The sequence below is a fragment of the Neoarius graeffei genome, chromosome 16 (assembly GCF_027579695.1).
Source record: "Neoarius graeffei isolate fNeoGra1 chromosome 16, fNeoGra1.pri, whole genome shotgun sequence".
In the NCBI taxonomy this organism is placed as follows: Eukaryota; Metazoa; Chordata; class Actinopteri; order Siluriformes; family Ariidae; genus Neoarius; species Neoarius graeffei.
Genome location: NC_083584.1, coordinates 37,647,178 through 37,668,947, shown reverse-complemented (window position 1 = coordinate 37,668,947; position 21,770 = coordinate 37,647,178). Strand labels below are relative to the sequence as shown.

At 41.8% G+C, this 21,770-nt stretch overlaps 1 protein-coding gene across 1 annotated transcript in view; it reads left to right on the top strand.

The window, feature by feature from the left end:
* The first annotated feature begins 4,557 nt into the window (after positions 1 to 4,557).
* The window catches only part of LOC132900654 (involucrin-like), a 34,069-nt gene continuing 16,856 nt past the window's right edge, over positions 4,558 to 21,770 (top strand). Inside the window, exons 1-2 of the mRNA XM_060942884.1 lie at positions 4,558 to 4,621; positions 10,691 to 10,773. Of these exons, the coding sequence (XP_060798867.1) occupies positions 10,741 to 10,773 (33 nt within the window). The 5' untranslated portion in view covers positions 4,558 to 4,621; positions 10,691 to 10,740. The remainder of the gene's footprint in view (positions 4,622 to 10,690; positions 10,774 to 21,770) is intronic.

Genomic DNA, 21,770 nt, shown 5'->3' with positions numbered 1-21,770 from the left:
GATGGCAAGCCGTCCTGGCCCAGATGCAGTAAAACAGGCCCAAACCATGATATTGCCACCACCATGTTTCACAGATGGGATAAGGTTCTGATGCTGGAATGCAGTGCTTTCCTTTCTCCAAACATAACGCTTCTCATTTAAACTAAAAAGTTCTATTTTGGTCTCATCCGTCCACAAAACATTTTTTCCAATAACCTTCTGGCTTGTCCACGTGATTTTTTGCAAACTGCAGATGAGCAGCAATGTTCTTTTTGGAGAGCAGTGGCTTTCCCCTTGCAACCCTGCCATGCACACCATTGTTGTTCAGTGTTCTCCTGGTGGTGGACTCATGAACCTTAACATTAGCCAATGTGAGAGAGGCCTTCAGTTGCTTAGAAGTTACCCTGGGGTCCTTTGTGACCTCGCCAACTATTACACGCCTTGCTCTTGGAGTGATCTTTGCTGGTTGACCACTCCTGGGGAGGGTAACAATGGTCTTGTATTTCCTCCATTTGTACACAATCTGTCTGACTGTAGATTGGTGGAGTCCAAACTCTTTAGAGATGGTTTTGTAACTTTTTCCAGCCTGATGTGCATCAACAAAGCTTTTTCTGAGGTCCTCAGAAATCTCCTTTGTTCGTGCCATGATACACTTCCACAAACATGTGTTGTGAAGATCAGACTTTGATAGATCCCTGTTCTTTAAATAAAACAGGGTGCCCACTCACACCTGATTGTCATCCCATTGAGTGAAAACACCTGACTCTAATTTCATCTTCAAATTAACTGCTAATCCTAGAGGTTCACATACTTTTGCCACTCACAGATATGTAATATTGGATCATTTTCCTCAATAAATAAATGACCAAGTAGAATATTTTTGTCTCATTTGTTTAACTGGGTTCTCTTTATCTACTTTTAGGACTTGTGTGAAAATCTGATGTTGTTTTAGGTCATATTTATGCAGAAATAGAGAAAATTCTAAAGGGTTCACAAACTTTCAAGCACCACTGTATGTGTGTGTGTGTATATATATTATCTCTAGCTGCTTTATCCTGTTCTACAGGGTTGCAGGCAAGCTGGAGCCTATCCCAGCTGACTGTGGGCGAAAGGCGGGGTACACCCGCACACACACATATATACCAGTATACACACACACACACACACACACACACACACACACACACACACACACACAGTGGTGCTTGAAAGTTTGTGAACCCTTTAGAATTTTCTATATTTCTGCATAAATATGACCTAAAACATTATCAGATTTTCACACAAGTCCTAAAAGTAGATAAAGAGAACCCAGTTAAACAAATGAGATAAAAATACTATACTTGGTCATTTATTTATTGAGGAAAATGATCCAATATTACATATCTGTGAGTGGCAAAAGTATGTGAACCTCTAGGATTAGCAGTTAATTTGAAGGTGAAATTAGAGTCAGGTATTTTCAATCAATGGGATGACAATCAGGTGTGAGTAGGCACCCTGTTTTATTTAAAGAACAGGGATCTATCAAAGTCTGATCTTCACAACACATGTTTGTAGAAGTGTATCATGGCACGAACAAAGGAGATTTCTTAGGACCTCAGAAAAAGTGTTGTTGAAGCTCATCAGGCTGGAAAAACTTACAAAACCATCTCTAAAGAGTTTGGACTCCACCAATCCACAGTCAGACAGATTGTGTCCAAATGGAGGAAATTCAAGACCGTTGTTACCCTCCTCAGGAGTGGTCGACCAACAAAGATCACTCCAAGAGCAAGGCATGTAATAGTCGGTGAGGTCACAAAGGACCCCAGGGTAACTTCTAAGCAATTGAAGGCCTCTCTCACATTGGCTAATGTTAATGTTCATGAGTCCACCATCAGGAGAATACTGAACAACAATGGTGTGCATGGCAGGGTTGCAAGGAGAAAGCCACTGCTCTCCAAAAAGAACATTGCTGCTCGTCTGCAGTTTGCTAAAGATCATGTGGACAAGCCAGAAGGCTATTGGAAAAATAAAGACATAATCCCACCAACATCCCAGAGTTGAAGCTGTTCTGTACGGAGGAACGGGCTAAGGCTACATCCACATGACAACGGCAACAAGATGTTATTTAAAAATATATCGCGTCCAAATGGGCAACGATCAGTAAAATATCAGGTCCATATGGCAACGCAACGATTGCTGAAAACGATGCAATACACATGCCACACCTCTAGGGGCGCTGTAAGACGGTCCCTTCGGAGACACCAGAACAATAGAAGAAGTAAGGACGCATGCGCATAAACTATTATGCGCGAGACTTCATATTAGCCACAAAGTCAGGAAAATCTGTTCGTAAAATTACATTATAATGACCAAATACAATGAAAAGTATTTTTCCAGTCTCACCTGTGAAAGGTAATCCCATGTGATCTCGTTTGGACGGCAAACCTGTTGGTACAGTTAAACGCAGCTAATCTTTATTCTCCGCTTTGACCTATCCAATATGGCGGCGAGGATGACGTATGATTCTACGCGGAAGGCGGCGTCTTTAATGGTCCGGAATAAATTGAATGCTACACGTTGATGGATTAATTTGTTGTTTCTCACCTGTGAAAGGTAATCCCATGTGATCTCGTTCGGACGGTAAACCTGTTGGTACAGTTAAACGCAGCACATGAATCTTTATTCTCCGCTTTGACCTATCCAATATGGCGGCGAGGATGACATATGATTCTACGCGGAAGGTGGCGTCTTTAATGGTCCGGAATAAATTGAATGCTACATGTTGATGGATTAATTTGCTCTTCTACGCCCTTTTTGAGGAATGTATTGTCGGACTTAAACCAACATCTGAAGAGGTGAGATCGCTCCTTTTTTTCCCTATTTTTGCTGGCGGGATTGACTCTGCCCTAAGGGCAGAGTCTCTCTCTCTCTCTCTCTCTCTCTCTCTCTCTCACTTTGCACCATTACACAATAAATATTCACAGTGAAAATATTTTGTAAGCGCGTTTCATGAACCAAGTTATAGGATTTGTTGACAACTCGCATCGAGTTCGTTACACTTCTACCCGGCATGAAGCACTCACAGTCATGTGGTTGTGACGTCATCGTAAACAAATCCATTCTACTCATCCAGACGACTTCACAACGGCAACGTTGCCAGATCTTTCCACTCTGGAACCCGTTCTCAAAAAGATTGCGTTTTGGGCACCCAAAACGCCGGTGCCGTGTGGACGCCAGGCCTAAACGATAAGCAATTGTATCAGAGTCACCTGAATCCGTTGCCGTGTGGACAGGGCCTTAAATTCCTCCAAGCCGGTGTGCAGGACTGATCAACAGTTACCGGAAACATTTAGTTGCAGTTATTGCTGCACAAGGGAGTCACACCAGATACTGAAAGCAAAGGTTCACGTACTTTTGCCACTAACAGATATGTAATATTGGATCATTTTCCTCAATAAATAAATGACCAAGTATAATATTTTTGCCTCATTTGTTTAACTGGGTTCTCTTTATCTACTTTTAGGACTTGTGTGAAAATCTGATGTTTTGGGTCATATTTATGCAGAAATATAGAAAATTCTAAAGGGTTCACAAGCTTTCAAGCACCACCGTATGCGCATGTGTTTGGTTCGCTGCTAATCCAAAGTTATGAGTGTAGCTCTGTTGCTATGGAAACCTGAATGACTTATCCCACACAAGTCTCCTTAGCAGATCAACGTTAATAAATGGCACCTTCATAACAAATAACAGCAACTTGTGTATATTTACTAAAATTAAGTGTAGTATTTAACAGGACGGCTCGCACAAAACAGGAACTAGTATTACTGACTTCCGTGTTGCAAAATAAGCCATTTTTAAAAATCTCGTTGTTGTTGATTTGATGTGAAATCATACAGTAGTGAACTGTACAGCAGTGCTGGTGCAGTGAAGACAGTGTTTTAAAAGAATAAAAATATCTTAAAGGGCCAACCTCAGTGTGCACAACAAAATGATCTGATCTGAAGCCACAGAGTTAGACGTTTGACGAGCAATAAAATGGGAACACAATGAGCTCCCTGGCAGCGTCCCGGGGTGTCATGTTAAACAGGAAACGGAGCTCTAAAGTCGGCTGTAGTCTTAGGATTTTCCTCTCTAGGATTCACGACGTGAAGTGAATAATTTATCAAAATCCACCAGCATGATCGCAAGACTGCTTCTGTGTTTTGCTTATTGTTGTGTTGTCCACTTCCTCGCTTCCCCCACAATGCTATACAGAGAGAGAGAGAGAGAGATGTTTTGGGGATTCTGCCCTAATGTCTTCTCATGTGTGATCTGTTTGTACAGATGGCTTGTGGAACTCCAACATGGTCGAGATTAAATTCTGTTCTGTTGCTCAGAGAGTTCTGAAGGCCACTAGAATGCAAGATGGAATGAAAGAACACAGAATGTCGGTTTGAATACTTGAGTGCAGAGTTACTTAAAAGTTCAGAAAAACAACAGTCACTCAGTGAACTTCTTACAAACAAGCTGTTTGTGTTAAGGTGAAATTAGTAGGCTAAAAAGTGACACAAACATATATTTTTCGTAGACAGAACTACAGCTACGATGATTGGAGATAATTTTGGTCGCCCAAAACGTAAAGAGCGTCGTGGGACGCTCGGATTTAAGATCATTAAGGTTGAAGGTAAGGCTGTTTGAGTGCTTCTCAGTCCTTGGGCCACTCCGCATTGTGAAATGATTCAGAGATGGACAAAGTACCCAACTTCATTACTTCAGTCAAAGTACAGATCCAGAGGTGGACAGTAACAAAGTACATTTACTTGAGTACTGTACTTAAGTACACTCTTTGAGTATCTGTACTTTACTTGAGTATTGGGTTTGTTTGTTTTTTTTGGAAACTTGTGACTTTAACTTCACTACATTTGAAAGGCAAATCTTGTACTTTTCACTCCACTACATTTCTATCAAGGTCCTCGTTACTATGAAGCTGCTTTGAAAGTGGATGTTTTTTTCTTTTCATTTCTTTTCTAAAACGTGATGGTTTTTTTCCCAGGTGACACTGAGACAGCTAATCAGTAATCACTAGGGTCACATCATGTCCATAGACTGTATAAAATCAAGTTGTGATTTCTCAGCAGCATTATTTAACATTTAAAAAAATATATATATATATATATGTGGGCGGCACGGTGGTGTAGTGGTTAGCACGGTTGCCTCACAGCAAGAAAGTTCTGGGTTTGAACCCAGTGGCTGGCGAGGGCCTTTCTGTGCGGAGTTTGCATGTTCTCCCAGTGTCCACGTGGGTTTCCTCCGGGTGCTCCGGTTTCCCCCACAGTCCAAAGACATGCAGGTTAGGTTAACTGGTGACTCTAAATTGACCGTAGGTGTGAATGTGAGTGTGAATGGTTGTCTGTATGTGTCAGCCCTGTGATGTCCTGGCGACTTGTCCAGGGTGTACCCCGCCTTTCACCCGTAGTCAGCTGGGATAGGCTCCAGCTTGCCTGTGACCCTGGAGAAGGATAAAGCAGCTAGAGATAATGAGATGAGATTTATTTTCTAAAACGTGATTGGGTTTTTTCCCAGGTGACACTAAGACAGTTAATCAGTAATCACTAGGGTCACATCACGTCCATAGACTGTATAAAATCAAGTTGTGATTTCTCAGCAGCATTATTTAACATTTAAAAAAATTAATAAAAAAATGTGGGCGGCACAGTGGTGTAGTGGTTAGCATGGTTGCCTCACAGCAAGTTAGTTCTGGGTTCAAACCCAGTGGCTGGCAAGGACCTTTCTGTGTGGAGTTTGCATGTTCTCCCCGTGTCTGTGTGGGTTTTCTCCAGGTGTTCCGGTTTCCCCCACAGTCCAAAGACATGCGGTTAGGTTAATGTGGGACGGCCTTGGGCTGAGGTGCCCTTGAGCGAGGCACCTAACTCCCAACTGCTCCTTGGGTGCTGTTAGCATGGCTGCCCACTGCTCTGGGTATGTGTGTGTGCTCATTGCTCACCTGTGTATGTGCGTGTTCACTGCTTCAGATGGGTTAAATGCAGAGAGGAAATTTCACAAGTGTGTGATGAATAAAGTTGTGCTTTCTTTTTTCTTTTCACAATCAGTTGATGGCAGAATGGAAGGAGACGGATCTTCTGGAGAATGCACGCACTCATGGCTGTAGCTAGAACCCATGTTTCAGTTTTCTGAAAGGATTAAAGATTCGTTTCATTTTAAATGTTTGCCGAAAACGAACCACATCACAGCCTACAAAAACTTGCCATCTGACCTGCAGAAGGGATGAGGGATGTAAATGTTTTATTCCAAGAGAAAACTTGCAATGAAGTTGTCTGTGCTTTTAGAGCTAGCGATAACATTGCAATAGCTGTGCAGTCTGGTTAGTCAAATGACTTTCAATGGATTTGTCCACCAAGTTGTCATAGCCTTGTCCACGGCTAATGATAACACGTAGCGAGTTAACTTGGACACTGTTAGTTAGCTTGTAAACACTGAGTTAAGTTAATGTTATTCATGTTAGCGTATCTGAAGTCCTTTCAGAAATATGTTTTAGCATAATCTTGCCAAATAAACAAAATGTAGAAATCTTTCTTTTCTAGTAACGTTAGCTACCCAGTATGATTTCGAGTTTGAAAAGTGTTTGCTAGCATGTCAGGTGGAGTTTCACTGACTAGCTAGCTTAACATTAAACCACCATGATGGCACAGCATGCGTTCATTTTGTGAATTCACATTTCTGTCTTTGGTAATGGCGTTAGGTTTTGTAAGTGTTGTGGCAATAATACAACGATGCGTTGAGAGAAAATGTACTTTTAATACTTAAGTATTTTTAAAAGCAAGTGCTTCAGTACTTTAACTTAAGTAAAAAATTGACAATAAACTTTCACTTGTATAGGAGTAACATTTGACCACTGGGATCTGTACTTTGACTGAAGTAATGAAGTTGGGTACTTTGTCCACCTCTGTACAGATTCCACTGGTCAAATGTTACTTCGATACAAGTGAAAGTTGAACAGTAAATTTTTTACTTAAGTTAAAGTACTGAAGCACTTGCTTTTAAAAATACTTAAGTATTAAAAGTACATTTTCTCTCAACGCATCGTTGTATTATTGCCACAACGCTTACAAAACCTAACGTTGTTATCAAAGACAGAAATGTGAGTTCACAAAATAAACACATGCTGTGCCATCATGGTGGTTTAACGTTAAGCTAGCTAGTCAGTGAAACTCCACCTGACATGCTAGCAAATGCTTTTCAAACTCGAAATCATATTGGGTAGCTAACGCTACTAGAAAAGAAAGATTTCTACATTGTTTATTTGACAAGATTATACTAAAACATATTTCTGAAAGGACTTCAGATAAGTTAACGTTATTCATGTTAGTGTAACTCCATTTTTACATGCTAACTAACAGTGCCCAAGTTAACTAGCTATGTGTTAACATTAGCCGTGGACAAGGCGATGGCAACTTGGAGGGCAAATTCATAGAAAGTCATTTGACTAACCAGACTGTATAGCTATTGCAATGTTATCGCTAGCTCTAAAAGCAGACAACTTCACTGCAAGCTTTCTCTTGGAATAAAACGTTTATATCCCTCAATATGCTTCTGCAGGTTGGATGGCGAGTTTTTGTAGGCTATGATGTGGTTCATTTTCAGCAAACAAAGCAAACATTTAAAATGAAATGAATCTTTAAACCTTTCAGAAAACTGAAACATGGGTTCACAGGCCATGAGTGTGTTCATTCCCCAGAAGAACCGCCTCCTTCCAGTCTGCCATCAACTGATCGTGTTAAATAATACTGCTGAGAAACTGAACTTGATTTTATACAGTCTATGGACATGACGTGACCCTAGTGATTATTGATCGGCTGTCTCAGTGTCACCTGCGAAAAAAACAATCATGTTTTAGAAAACAAAAAAAAACCATCCACTTTCAAAGCTGCTTCATAGTAACAAGTACCTTGATAGAAATGTAGTGGAGTGAAAAGTACGATATTTGTCTTTCAAATGTAGTGAAGTTAAAGTCCTAAGTTTCCAAAAAAATAATACTCAAGTAAAGTACAAATACTCAAAAAGCGTACTTAAGTACAGTACTCAAGTAAAAGTACTGTTACTGTCCACCTCTGGTGAAATGTAATTCTCTTCATTTTTCAAGACAAGCCTTTTTCCAGTCATAGTCTGGCAGCCAGGTTCAACTAAATAGCTTTGGGGTATAATAGTAATCAGTATCCAAGTCCCATGTACAGTACTGTACAAGTGTCAAAAAGTGTGCTAATAAATGCTGTAAAGCAAAGATGCCTTCAAAAAGAACAAACTGTTTCTACATAAAATACGACAAAGAGCAGTAAACAGTAATAAACTAAAAGTCAATAATTGCTCTGACGACCCTTTTGGCCTGGAAAAGGTTACAAAATCATGTCTAAAGAGTTTGGACTCCACCAATCCACAGTCAGACAGATTGTGTACAAATGGAGGAAATTCAAGACCATTGTTACCCTCCCCAGGAGTGGTCGACCTACAAAGATCACTCCAAGAGCAAGACATGTAATAAGTCGGCGAGGTCACAAAGGACCCCAGGGTAACTTCTAAGCAACTGAAGGCCTCTCTCACATTGGCTAATGTTAATGTTCATGAGTCCACCATCAGGAGAACACTGAACAACAATGGTGTGCATGGCAGGGTTGCAAGGAGAAAGCCACTGCTCTCCAAAAAGAACATTGCTGCTCTTCTGCAGTTTGCTAAAGATCACATGGACAAGCCAGAAGGCTATTGGAAAAATGTTTTGTGGATGGATGAGACCAAAATAGAACTTTTTGGTTTAAATGGAAACTGTTATGTTTGGAAAAAGAAAAACACTGCATTCCAGCATAAGAACCTTATCCCATCTGTGAAACATGGTGGTGGTAGTATCATGGTTTGGGCCCGTTTTGCTGCAAATGGGCCAGGATGGCTTGCCATCATTGATGGAACAATGAATTCTGAATTATACCAGCGAATTCTAAAGGAAAATGTCAGGACATCTGTCCATGAACTGAATCTCAAGAGAAGGTGGGTCATGCAGCAAGACAATGACCCTAAGCACACAAGTTGTTCTACCAAAGAATGGTTAAAGAAGAATAAAGTTAATGTTTTGGAATGGACAAGTCAAAGTCCTGACCTTAATCCAATCAAAATGTTGTGGAAGGACCTGAAGCGAGCAGTTCATGTGAGGAAACCCACCAACATCCCAGAGTTGAAGCTGTTCTGTACAGAGGAATGGGCTAAAATTCCTCCAAGCCGGTGTGCAGGACTGATCAACAGTTACTGGAAACGTTTAGTTGCAGTTATTGTTGCACAAGGGGGTCACACCAGATACTGAAAGCAAAGGTTCACATACTTTTGCCACTCACAGACATGTAATATTGGATCACTTTCCTCAATAAATAAATGACAAAGTATAATATTTTTGTCTCATTTGTTTAACTGGGTTCTCTTTATCTACTTTTAGGATTTGTGTGAAAATCTGATGTTGTTTTGGGTCATATTTATGCAGAAATATAGAAAATTCTAAAGGGTTCACAAACTTTCAAGCATCACTGTAGGTGCCTTGCTCAAGGGCACTTCGGCCCAAGGCTGCCCCATGTTAACCTTTTCAGGTTTGGTTAGTGCCTACATCACTTCTGCTACAAGGTCAAGGGGCCCATCGCACAGTTATGTTAAAAACGTTAAACCTGCAACATACCTTCATTATTCTTGCACTCCAACCACACACACACATCATGCATCTTTCTGTTACATCCTTGCAGGGGACCCATCAGGACACATTAGTGTTTAGACTACAAATAATATGTGGTGAAATGCGTCGGAGATCACCTCAGCAAGTGGCCTTTCGAATGTGTCTTGGTGGTTGTTTACACTTACATTTAATGTTGCCTGCTTGTGAGCTGATCGCCCAAGACACATCTTAAAACCAAGTGTAAACAGAGTTTTGGAGAATCTGACATAGTTCTTCTGGAGACTTTGACTGTCACAGCAAAGTCTGCTTTCTTTAACATACTAACATTTTCCCATACCATGGAATTATTTGTTGGAAAAGATCTCATCTCATCTCATTATCTCTAGCCGCTTTATCCTTCTACAGGGTCGCAGGCAAGCTGGAGCCTATCCCAGCTGACTACGGGCGAAAGGCAGGGTACACCCTGGACAAGTCGCCAGGTCATCACAGGGCTGACACATAGACACAGACAACCATTCACACTCACACCTACGGTCAATTTAGAGTCACCAGTTAACCTAACCTGCATGTCTTTGGACTGTGGGGGAAACCGGAGCACCCGGAGGAAACCCACGCGGACACGGGGAGAACATGCAAACTCCACACAGAAAGGCCCTGGGGCTCGAACCCAGGACCTTCTTGCTGTGAGGCGACAGCGCTAACCACTACACCACCGTGCCGCCATTGTTGGAAAAGATAATATTTGGAAATGTTTTTGTACTGACGGTAATGCAGAAATCATAAACATCTAATACAAAATTTCCACTGAAACATAGTTGTAAGACTCTAACATTTACTTTTCTTATTATGTGCCCTATACTAATGCTATTATTATTATTATTATTATTTAGTAGGATTTTTCACCCCTACTAACTGCCTTTGACTAGACTTGGGTGAAATTCAAAATATAAATACTAACTTAACTTACTTTCATGGCCCTTATTAAATTCCGATGAATGCATGTTTACATGATGCTCTTGCTTCTGAATTTAGACCTAGGTAAGGGATGTTCTTCATATTCTCTGGATTATTCTGAGGGGCCCATGGTCAGGCAGATGGACAAGGCCACCAATAACGTAAGCATCAAACCTCAATCACATTCATTTATCAGCCAGCAATTAGCGAGCTACAACTGGCATTAGACATACTGGATTACAGTTATGTGCAATATGTAACAAGTGTCAAGGTCAACATCAGTCAAAACATCTCTGCAAAGTTGGTTATAATTTTGGTTTTTATATTTAAGTAGTTACCACCAAGAATATGACCTGTCTGTGTAAACTAGTAGGGTGTCAGGTCAGAGGTCTTTGTAAAGCTGTGAATAGATCACCTGTATACATTGCATTTAAGATGTAACATATTACATATTGAGAAGTAAATATAATTCATGTGTAAATAAGTAACCTGTAAGTGAAGTTTTGTTGTATGTTGGCATCTGTATGTGAGTTCTTTTATAGTTAGTTGTTATTTTTATATATGCACAAAGATATGAAGTTTATCTTCAAGTGGTGAATATATTTCACGAATGAGTGCAGTGAACAAGTGAAATATTTTTCAAGGGTGTACCCCGCCTTTCACCCGTAGTCAGCTGGAATAGGCTCCAGCTTGCCTGCGACCCTGTAGAACAGGATAAAGCGGCTACAGATAATGAGATGAGATGAGATACTCCAATATTTTGAGATGCACTAATATTTATTAGGCAGCATGGTAGTGTAGTGGTTAGCTCTGTCACCTCACAGCAAGAAGGTCCTGGGTTTGAGCCCAGCAGCTGACGAGGGCCTTTCTGTGTGGAGTTTGCATGTTCTCTCTGCGTGGGTTTCCTCTGGGTGCTCTGGTTTCCCCCACAGTCTAAAGACATGCAGGTTAGGTTAATTGGTGGCTCTAAATTGACCGTAAGATGTGATGACCTGGCGACTTGTCCAGGGTGTACCCTGCTTCTCGCCCATAGTCAGCTGGGATAGGCCGCAGCTTGCCTGCGACCCTGTAGAACAGGATAAGCAGCTACAGATAATGGATGGATGGATATATAGTGTGTGTATGTGTGTGTGTTGGAAACAGAAAAATAGGTAAGCATAAGGATCTGAGCAACTTTAACAAGTGCCAAATTGTGATAGTGAGATGACTGGGTTTGATATTCTAATTTTTTGAGATGCACTAGTACGTACGGTACGTATCTGTGTGTTCATTCTTATTCAGCAATTTTTTTGTCCATTGTACATATCTGCAAAATTTATGTTAGTCCTCAGAAGTGTGTGAATGTGTGCATAAAACTAAATATAGCTGACATTATAATAAACGGTGAAGCAAAATGCGTGAGAAAAGCCTCACAGTGGTTTTCAAACTTTAAGGATAAAGTTCATGGACAAAATTTGATATTGGCTACACATGCTAAAAGGGTTAAATGCTATTACACGGTTTCCTTGTCATCAATTTTAAAATGTTAGAGTTTAACAGTTAAGCATGTGAATGTTAAAAGGTTAAAATATGATAATGGTTGAAAAGTTCAAACATTAACTTATGTTTAAAGTTAAAAAAGTTGAAATTATGTTCAAAATTTAAGCTGTTGAAAGATTAAAACTTTAATCTTTGAAAGTGTTAAAGCATTAAAACATTTAAGTGTTACTATGCTAACCCAGCCGGTTGCTAGTATGTTAAATGGTTGCTATCATAGTCCAGCTGGTTACTAGGGTTTCATATGGTGAAGCAATGCAGTTTTAAATGTCTTCAGTACATCTCATTAAGGAAAGGCTGAAATCATGTGAAGGTAGAACCAACAAAATATTTCCCATGTATTCTAATGGGAAAGAATACATGTGGCAACCATATTCCAGTCTCTTCCAAAAGCACAAAAGCAAAAGGCTCTCCCTGAAAAGTTGAGACCGGTGAAAATGGAATTAATGTTTTTGGGGAGGAAGGAAGGAAGGAAGGAAGGAAACAGTATGTTGGCTTTGTCAAGCCAAACATCATCATAAGATGATTATGGAGAGCAGTATGTTGGGTCTATCAAGGCAACAAAATTAATATGAATACCAATATGGCAAATATTCGGACTTTAGGAAAGTATGCCAACACTGGAAGTGATGTTTACCTGTGCCAAAAAATAATTCCAAAAAAGATGGTACAAATTCTAGTCAGACAGTGACATCGGTCATTAAGAAATGTTCTGACCCTTGGCTATCTTTCAGGAGTGTAAGCAAGCACAGCAGGTGCTTGAAGAGTTGAAGGAGACAGTAAAACAGAATGAGAAGTTAGCAAAGTTAAGTTTTTATGAAAATAAATAAAATCACCAAAGCCCATGTGGCTACAAGTCAAATTTTCAAAACATTCACTCCACTACCACTCGCTCCAGCTAATGCACAGCTGTAACTCAACTCAACTTTATTTATATAGCACTTTAAAACAACCGTAGTTGAAAACAAAGTGCTGTACATAAAGACATAAAACAAAAGCAATGAAATAAATAAAACAAACAGTAGAACAGTTGTTTCGTTGTTTTTTAAAAAACAATTAGAAACAATAAAACAATAAATAAAAGCAAACCATAAAACACTAAAACAAGAGCAGAGTCTCATGCGGAGTTAAAGGCCAAGGAGTAAAAATGGGTTTTAAGACTGGTTTTAAAAATGGACAGTGAGGAGGCTTGCCTAATGTGCAATGGTAGCTCGTTCCATAATTTTGGAGCAGCAGTGGAGAAAGCTCTGTCCCCTCTGAGCTTCTGTTTGGACCTCGGTACCTCCAGGAGCAGCAGATCAGCTGACCTGAGGCACCGAGCAGGAGCGTAGGGTTGAAGGAGCTCCGAGAGATGGGGGGGCAAGACCATTTAAAGACTTAAACAAATAAAAGAATCTTAAAATGGACTCTAAAGTGCACAGGCAGCCAGTGGAGGGAAGCCAGGATAGGAGTTATGTGCTCCCTCTTACGTGCTCCAGTTAGGAGGTGAGCAGCTGCATTTTGCACCAGCTGGAGACGTGCGAGGGAGGACTGGCTGACTCCAAAATAAAGTGCATTACAGTAATCCAGCTGAGATGTTATGAAGGCGTGGATTACTGTCTCAAAGTGCGTTTGTGCAAGGAAAGGCTTCACCTTCAAAGGCTTCCTTTCAAGGTGTCATTGAGTCATCCTGTTGGTGTGGGTCACTGGGGGCTGGTTGTGAATGGCCTCGAGAGTCGTTAGGATGATCAATGGGTTGCCCGTTAGGGCGATCAATGGAATGCTGGTTCTCTCTTGCCTCTTTTCCACCAAATGAGTTCCAGGGCTGGTTTGGGGCCAGCGCTGGTGCTGGTTCACAACTCGTTCAACTTGCGAGCCAGCTGAGAACCAGTTTGCTTTTCCATCGCTTGCGGTGCTAAGGGAAGCCACATCATTACGTCGCTGTATACGTCAGTTACATCGTTGTATAAGTCATTACGTCACTGTATACATCAGTTACGTCACTACGTTTGCATAAACCTTGGCGCGAATATCGAAGCAAAAACAACACGGAATAAGCAGCAGCAACAACAATAATAATAATGGATGACTAAGCGTTTGTACAGCTGCTGCTTCTCGTCGCTTAAAAATGGCGATCTTTCGCGGTCTTGTTATTGTTGTTGGTCTTAACAACTCCGCCCCCCCACTGACGTAAGCGGTTCTTTCCTCTGGCCCAGCAGAGAGTTGGTGCTAGCCTGGAACCAGTTTTTCTGGCCCCAGAGCCAGTTCTTTGTCAATGGAAACCGAAAACCCGGTTCCAAACTAAGCACTGGCCCCGAACCAGCCCTGGAACTAGAGGTCTGTGCGGGACAGAATTTTCAGTCCTGCTCCTGCCCGCTCCCGCATTGTGCAGTCCCGCTCCCGCAAAGAATTATGATTTTCAGTCCCGCTCCCGCCCGCGCCTGCCATATTTTGTCCCGCTCCCGCCTGCAAATCCCGCATGATGCAGACGTTCGCGTTATTTCTCACGGAAGTTCTTGTCATTGGCTTGGGGAATTAAACATGCTGAGCTTAGCTGAGCTCTCCACTGACCGATCCTTCACCTAGCGCACGTAGCGAGGGTGCGCGTTGCCAGGCGGCATGCACAGCTGAGGCTTTACAGAGATACCCAACACACCTACCAAAATCTACGGTGGATATTAAGAATATTGTACATTGCACATAGCTTATATGTCACTCCTCACATTTACATTCTAGGAAATACAAGTAGGCCTATAATAAATTAATATAATTTAAAGACAGTGTGATGGTGCCCCGCCCCCTACTTTCTTTTTAAAGCAGCACTTACTTCTGAAGCACTGTGAGCTTCACTAGAGGAGCTCTGCTCTTCTGCCATGATCGGAGATCTCAAACACAGAAGAGCGGAAAGGAATCGGAAACGTACGCGAGATTAGACCACTGTGACAGCGGGGGCGTGGCCAAGCAGCAGTCTGTGAATGGAGGGCGGGGTCGGGGAAGGTAAGTGGCTAGGTCATTACATCTGATGTCAATTTGTGTGTGTGTGTGTGTTTGTTGCAGGGATGGAGTATAAAGGGAAGGGGAGAGGAGAGAAGAGGGATTCGCTCCCTGACCACAACACGTGTGTGTGTGTGAGTGAAAGAAAGAAAGCTGAAAAGCTCAGTAAAATGAGTGGGTGTGAACACGAACTCTCGCCTGCCGTGCTTCTGTGCTCCACCCACATCGGGGATTACTACAGTGGTGCTGAAACCCGGGACGCACACCACTCACTTGAGCTTTTCAGCTTTCTTTCTTTCGTTCGTTCGCTCATTCGTTCACTCACTCACACACACACACACACACGTGTTGTGGTCGGGGAGCAAATCCCTCTTCTCTCCTCTCCCCCTCCCTTTATACTCCATCCCTGCAACAAACAAACACACACACACACAAATTGACATCAGGTGTAATGACCTAGCCACTTACCTTCCCCGACCCCACTCTCCATTCACAGACTGCTGCTTGGCCACGCCCCCGCTGCCACAACCACATCCGCAAATTTAGGCATCTTAAAATGTTTTTATTAATGCCAAATAAAATATCCAGCACAAATTATATATGATAGACATAAATTAATAATTTATAAATTTTGTTTTAAACACGCTTTTAGTTAGCGGGACTGCAGCTTATCACCGCTCCCGCATTGTGCACTCCCCCTCCCACCCGCAATGAGCTTTCAAAATTTGTCCTGCGCCGCACTGCTTTGCGTCGGGTCCCGTGGGTCCTGCGGGACTCCCGCGGGAGTGCAGGGCTCTACCTGGAACTGCTTTGGTGGAAAAGGGGCATCTGTCCTCCTGTGAGTCACTGAAAACAGCTGGGTTTTGGTGTGCATTCAGTTGTCTGGGAAGCGTGCCAAGGACTGCATTGTAGGTGGCTGATAAATGATGTCTTAGACCACCACCTCTGTTCAGTGATGGCCGTTCCAGGTTGACAAAAATGGCTTCTTTAACTCCTCGCTCATACCAACGATCCTCTCTGGCTAAAATGCTTACGTTGCAATCCTGAAATGAGTGTCCTTTATTGTTAAGATGAAGGTAGACAGCAGAGGTAGACAGCAGAAGCCTTTCGGATGAGAGGTGAAACGTCTTCAAGAATCTTCAAGCAAGTCCAGTTGCTCTCTTTTACCACCCACAGTTTACACACAGATAGACCATAAGAGAGGACAAGATCTAATGTGTGTCCTTGTTCATGTGTGGGACCAGACACACACTGCACCAAATTAAATGACTCAATAAGGCCTAAAAACTCCTTCACCAACAGCTTTTCAGGACAACACACGTGAATATTAAAGTACCCGAGAAAAAGGGCACGGTCATACTTAGGCATAATTTCAGCCAGAAGAGCAGAAAAGTCATTCACAAAGCCCTTGTTGTATTTGGGGGGGTTGGTAGATGACGGCGCACAGCACCAGGTCGGAATGACCCACCTCAAATCAGACCCTCCAGGATTTTGTGATGTTGCGATTTGCAACATCAACGGAAATTCAACCAATCCCCGCGAATTCAGGGCGGTGTTGCAATTATATCCAATCACCGCAACTTTCCTGCAAATTTGACCAATCGTTGGCGTCGTCTTGAGGTGACATCGACAAACTACCTTCCGCCTTACTTCCGTGTATACGTTCAAGAGAAGCAGCATGTGCACAGTGTTGCCAGATTGGGTGGTTCCCGCCGGTTTAAAGTGCATTTTGGCAGGTTTTGAACATATTTTGGGCTGGAAAACGTCAGCAGTATCTGGCAACACTGCATGTGTGAGTCAGTGTTTATGTAGGCTTAAATTCTGTTACTGAAAGTGTGTTATGTTTACAGTGAAGGACTGTGTGCACTTTATTTTTTTTTACTTAATACAAGAAATTAATGGATGCCAACGTTTTTGCCAAAATGGTATTTTATTTTCCATTGTTTAGGCAGCTTCAGCATCATACTGTGAGATTCTGTTCAAATTGGTTTTTTTTCTTCTATGAAGCCTGAGCCATTTATTTTATTAGTTTATAATTATTGTTTAATTTAGTCTTCAGGGGAGACTGCCTGCACACAGCACTAGTATTAATAGTTTTTTTCTTACATGAAAGCTGAGGCATTTATATTATATTTTAAGGTAACTTCATGTTGTGCTGTGAGGTTCTATGCACTTTAACTTTTGAACCAACAGGTGCATTTGGATAAGTAAAGCCTATTTTTCTGCATTTTTGCAGTCCTGGTAATCTTTTATATTGGTAAAGTTGTTTATAGGACCATTTCTCAGTGTCTTTGTTTTATAATCAATAGTTTTTCAGTAATAACTTAATATTTAACATATCACTCAATTTTAATCACAAAAAGAGAAAATCGCAACGATTTCTCGCAACTTTCACTTCCTCCCGCAATGTAATCGCAACAAAAACCTAAACACCGCAACTTTCATCGCAATTTTTTGTTAAAACCCCCGCAACATCAGACATTTTAGCCCGCAACAATCACAAAGGCCCGCGGAATTCTTGGGGGGACTGTCAAATAAAGTCACCTCAAAGCTGGAGGGTGGGGATGAGACGGTGCACTGTTTACATTTAAAATCGTTTTTGTAAACTGTCGCCGTTCCCCCGCCACGACCCGACATCCGCGGGGAGTTGAAGTAAAAACAGTCAGCGGGTAAAAGTTGGACCAGAGCGCTGCACTCACCGGCACCGATCCAGGTCTCTGTCACACAGAGGAAATCCCTCAGGAGGAAAGTTTTGTTCGCCAGGGATCTAGCGTTTACCAAGCCAATCCTGGTGAGAGCTGGAGTCTGTGGTCCGGTGGATCGGGGAGCCCGGGCCAGCGTCCTCAGGAGCCGGTGGTTTACCCCGCGCTGAGACAGCCGAAGAGGGCAGCGGCATCGGGGCTGGAGTCCATCAGAAACGCCGGCAACAGGTACCAAGCAGGCGTTGATTGGGTCCAGGAAGCACTGGGGCACCGCAGAAGGAGGGAATAACCCATGTCCTGTCCGGAAAGTGGACGAAGAGCGTGCCAGATGAAGTTTCAGCTTCACCAGCCGGCCGCCGCGGCGACGTGGACGCTTCCGCCGAAAAGGTAAGGCCGAGGCCCGGCACAGGTGAGGTGGAATCCCCGCCAGGAACAGGGGCAAGGTATTGTGTCCACTGTGAGCAAATGGACCTAAATCACTGACATTTTGTCGGATAATCAAGAGCGACTGGCGATCATACACCAGCAGAGACTCGATCTGTTTAGTGCCGATGGTTAAAAACAATAAAAACACCAAACATTGCAGGAGCAGCAGACGGCCAGCCACACACACTGTCACTCTATTAGCTGTAAGTGCTAATGGAGTGAGAAAGTTTTACATTTTAATGATTCTCTTGTTCACTCCAAAACTGCACACATCTTGTGTATATCACTATTTTTCACAGGCATTATGCTCCAATTAGCCTACTTTTTATTACTGCTGATTTACGGCAGGTTTATAAAGTGTGAAACATATACTAGTGCATCTCAAAAAATTAGAATACCATGAAAAAGTTCCTTTTTTTCATAATTTAATTCAAAAAGGTAAACTTTCATATATTCTATATTCATTACATGTAAAGTGAAATATTTAAAGCCTTTTTTGTTTTAATTTTGATGATTATGGGGGTGGCACAGATAGAGGGGGGGGGATTCGTCCCACCCAGATTTAAATTCACCTCGTTCGGTCCCCCCCACTTATAGGGAGGAAAAAATGTCTATGCTGTCTTTCTTTGCATAAGGCAAACCTCACGGAAAAATTACCATTCGGTTTATTAAGGTGCACAGCAGTACATACATAGTTGCAACTGCGCAGACTGCACAGCTCGAGCTTGGTTGCTATGGTTACCCACAACAAGTTTGACAGGCATATCGGGGACAGCGCCTCCTAGTTCAGGACCCCAACACGGCATGATGAAGGATGCCAACAGGCAGAAAACGATTGCATCGTTTTTTCAAAAAAACGACGACTGTAAGTAAACTGTGCCTTACTTTATCATATCACCTTGCAATTTTTTGATAGTCTGTTCAAAGTAATGTCGTAGTGAAAGTAAAATCGTACGGAGTAGAGATGCCTTTCTGGTAGCCTCCTTCTTTCGGTGATAGCCTGTAGATACAGTGCTCAGAAGGCAGTTTTAATGTTTAATCTGGCGTTCCCTGCCATAATTTCAGCGAGCATATTGTTTCATAAGGAAACTTTGCGAAGAGTTGTTGACTGACTGCCGCTCACGCAACACACAGGCATAGTTAGAAATTCAGGATGCACTGGTTTACACTTTACAGTGTAAACCAGGGGTCACCAAACTACGGCCTGCAGGCCGACTCCGGCCCGCCACCCCCCTTTGACCGGCCCCCCAGCCCCCCACCACTTGAACCGGCCCTATGAGGCGATCCCCAAAAGTGGTTATGGCCTATTTTTTTTTTTAATTGCTTTTTGGCAAATAATAACATGTCTGCATCTTGTATTTTGTTGATTTTATCAATTAAAATTGATATTTAGTTATAAAATGAACTATTCATATTTTCCGAATTTTCGTCATATGCTCGCGATCAAGCAGTTACAGGCAGCACATGCGCAGAGAACTGTCAGTGTTCAGGACAGCAAAATGGCTAGCGGTCAGCGAAAAGCTGACAGAGAGTGCAGAGTTTTTAAAGAACAGTGGACCACCGATTATTTTTTTGTTCAGTGTAAGGACCGTGCAGTTTGTCTTGTATGTAAAGAAAGTGTGTCGGTTTTCAAAGAATATAATCTGCGTCGTCACTACGAAACCCGCCACAAAGAGTATGCTAGTTTGCGAGGGCAAACAAGAGAAGACAGGATTCGGAGGATGAAATGCGGACTGGCTGCACAACAGAATGTATTCCTTCCCCAAACCCAGATCAACCAGGCTGCTGTCCGAGCTAGCTATAAGGTAGCTCACCTACTAGCTACCCATGGAAAGCTGTTTACTGATGGGGAATTTGTTAAAGTATGCATGCTTGCTGTGGCCGAGGAGGTGTGTCCCGACAAGGAGTACAAATCAACAAGTACAAATCCAGCTCACCTACATATACTACTGATTTTGATTCCCATTATTCTGTATTATGCTTTAGTTTTGACCTGTAAATGGCCTACTGCTCATTTCATTTTCACCTTGACCTAAAAAATGTTTACTGAACATGCTCAAATGGATAGGCATAAGAGCTGGCTAGTTGATCTATTGCTCATATTATTATAATTTCACTGTTTTTTAAAAATGTATTTATTTTCTAGGCCTATTTATTTGACCTTTATTAAGTGCTGCACACAATTATTAATATTATTAATAATATCAACAGGCCTACCTACAATTTATAATTTTCCACTCACCTTTGCCAGTGTCAATCACCTCAACTAGGCAGATGTTTCTTACCTTGACAGCTTTGATGTTATTTTTATTAGAAAATAAATAAATGGAATATCTGTGGTATTTCAAATTAAAACAAAGTGTGAAGACTCAATTACTACTTTTGCAAACCACTAGTAAAGATAAACAAATATGTGCCAGGAATCAAGTGTGGATATAGTAGTGTGGATATAGTAGTGGGGATGGCTGTGCCAGGCTAGTAATCTCTACTACACAATGAGGCCTGCTGGTGGTCATATTTGTCTGGGTCATACAATTCTATGTTATATAGCTGACCTGACCCCGGCCCCCCATCACAGTCAGGAACGACAATGTGGCCCCCAGAGAAAAAAGTTTGGTGACCCCTGCTTTACACACACACACGTAGCCCAGCCTCTCGCTATGTTTAACAGTTGGAACTTAGCGGTTTTAAAACTAGTTTTGCAGTTTTGCAATTTCTGTGCGTGATGATAATGTGTAAACTTTGGATTTCCATAGGCTATGTTAAAATGTTATTATTGTCCTGGCCTGCAGGTAGTTCCTGGTGATGGCAGTGAGGGAGGTGAAATAACATGTATACACACTACCGTTCAAAAGTTTGGGGTCACCCAGACAATTTTGTGTTTTCCATGAAAAGTCACACTTTTATTTACCACCATAAGTTGTAAAATGAATAGAAAATATAGTCAAGACATTTTTCTGGCCATTTTGAGCATTTAATCGACCCCACAAATGTGACGCTCCAGAAACTCAATCTGCTCAAAGGAAGGTCAGTTTTATAGCTTGTCTAAAGAGCTCAACTGTTTTCAGCTGTGCTAACATGATTGTACAAGGGTTTTCTAATCATCCATTAGCCTTCTGAGGCAATGAGCAAACACATTGTACCATTAGAACACTGGAGTGATAGTTGCTGGAAATGGGCCTCTATACACCTATGTAGATTGCACCAAAAACCAGACATTTGCAGCTAGAATAGTCATTTACCACATTAGCAATGTATAGAGTGTATTTCTGATTAGTTTAAAGTGATCTTCATTGAAAAGAACAGTGCTTTTCTTTCAAAAATAAGGACATTTCAAAGTGACCCCAAACTTTTGAACGGTTGTGTGTGTGTGTGTGTGTGTGTATATATATATATATATATATATATATATATATATATATATATATATATATATACACACATATACACAAAATGGAATCATTTGCTGACAGCTCAGTCCCCCCCAGTTCAAAAATCCTATCTGCACCCCTGGTGGCACG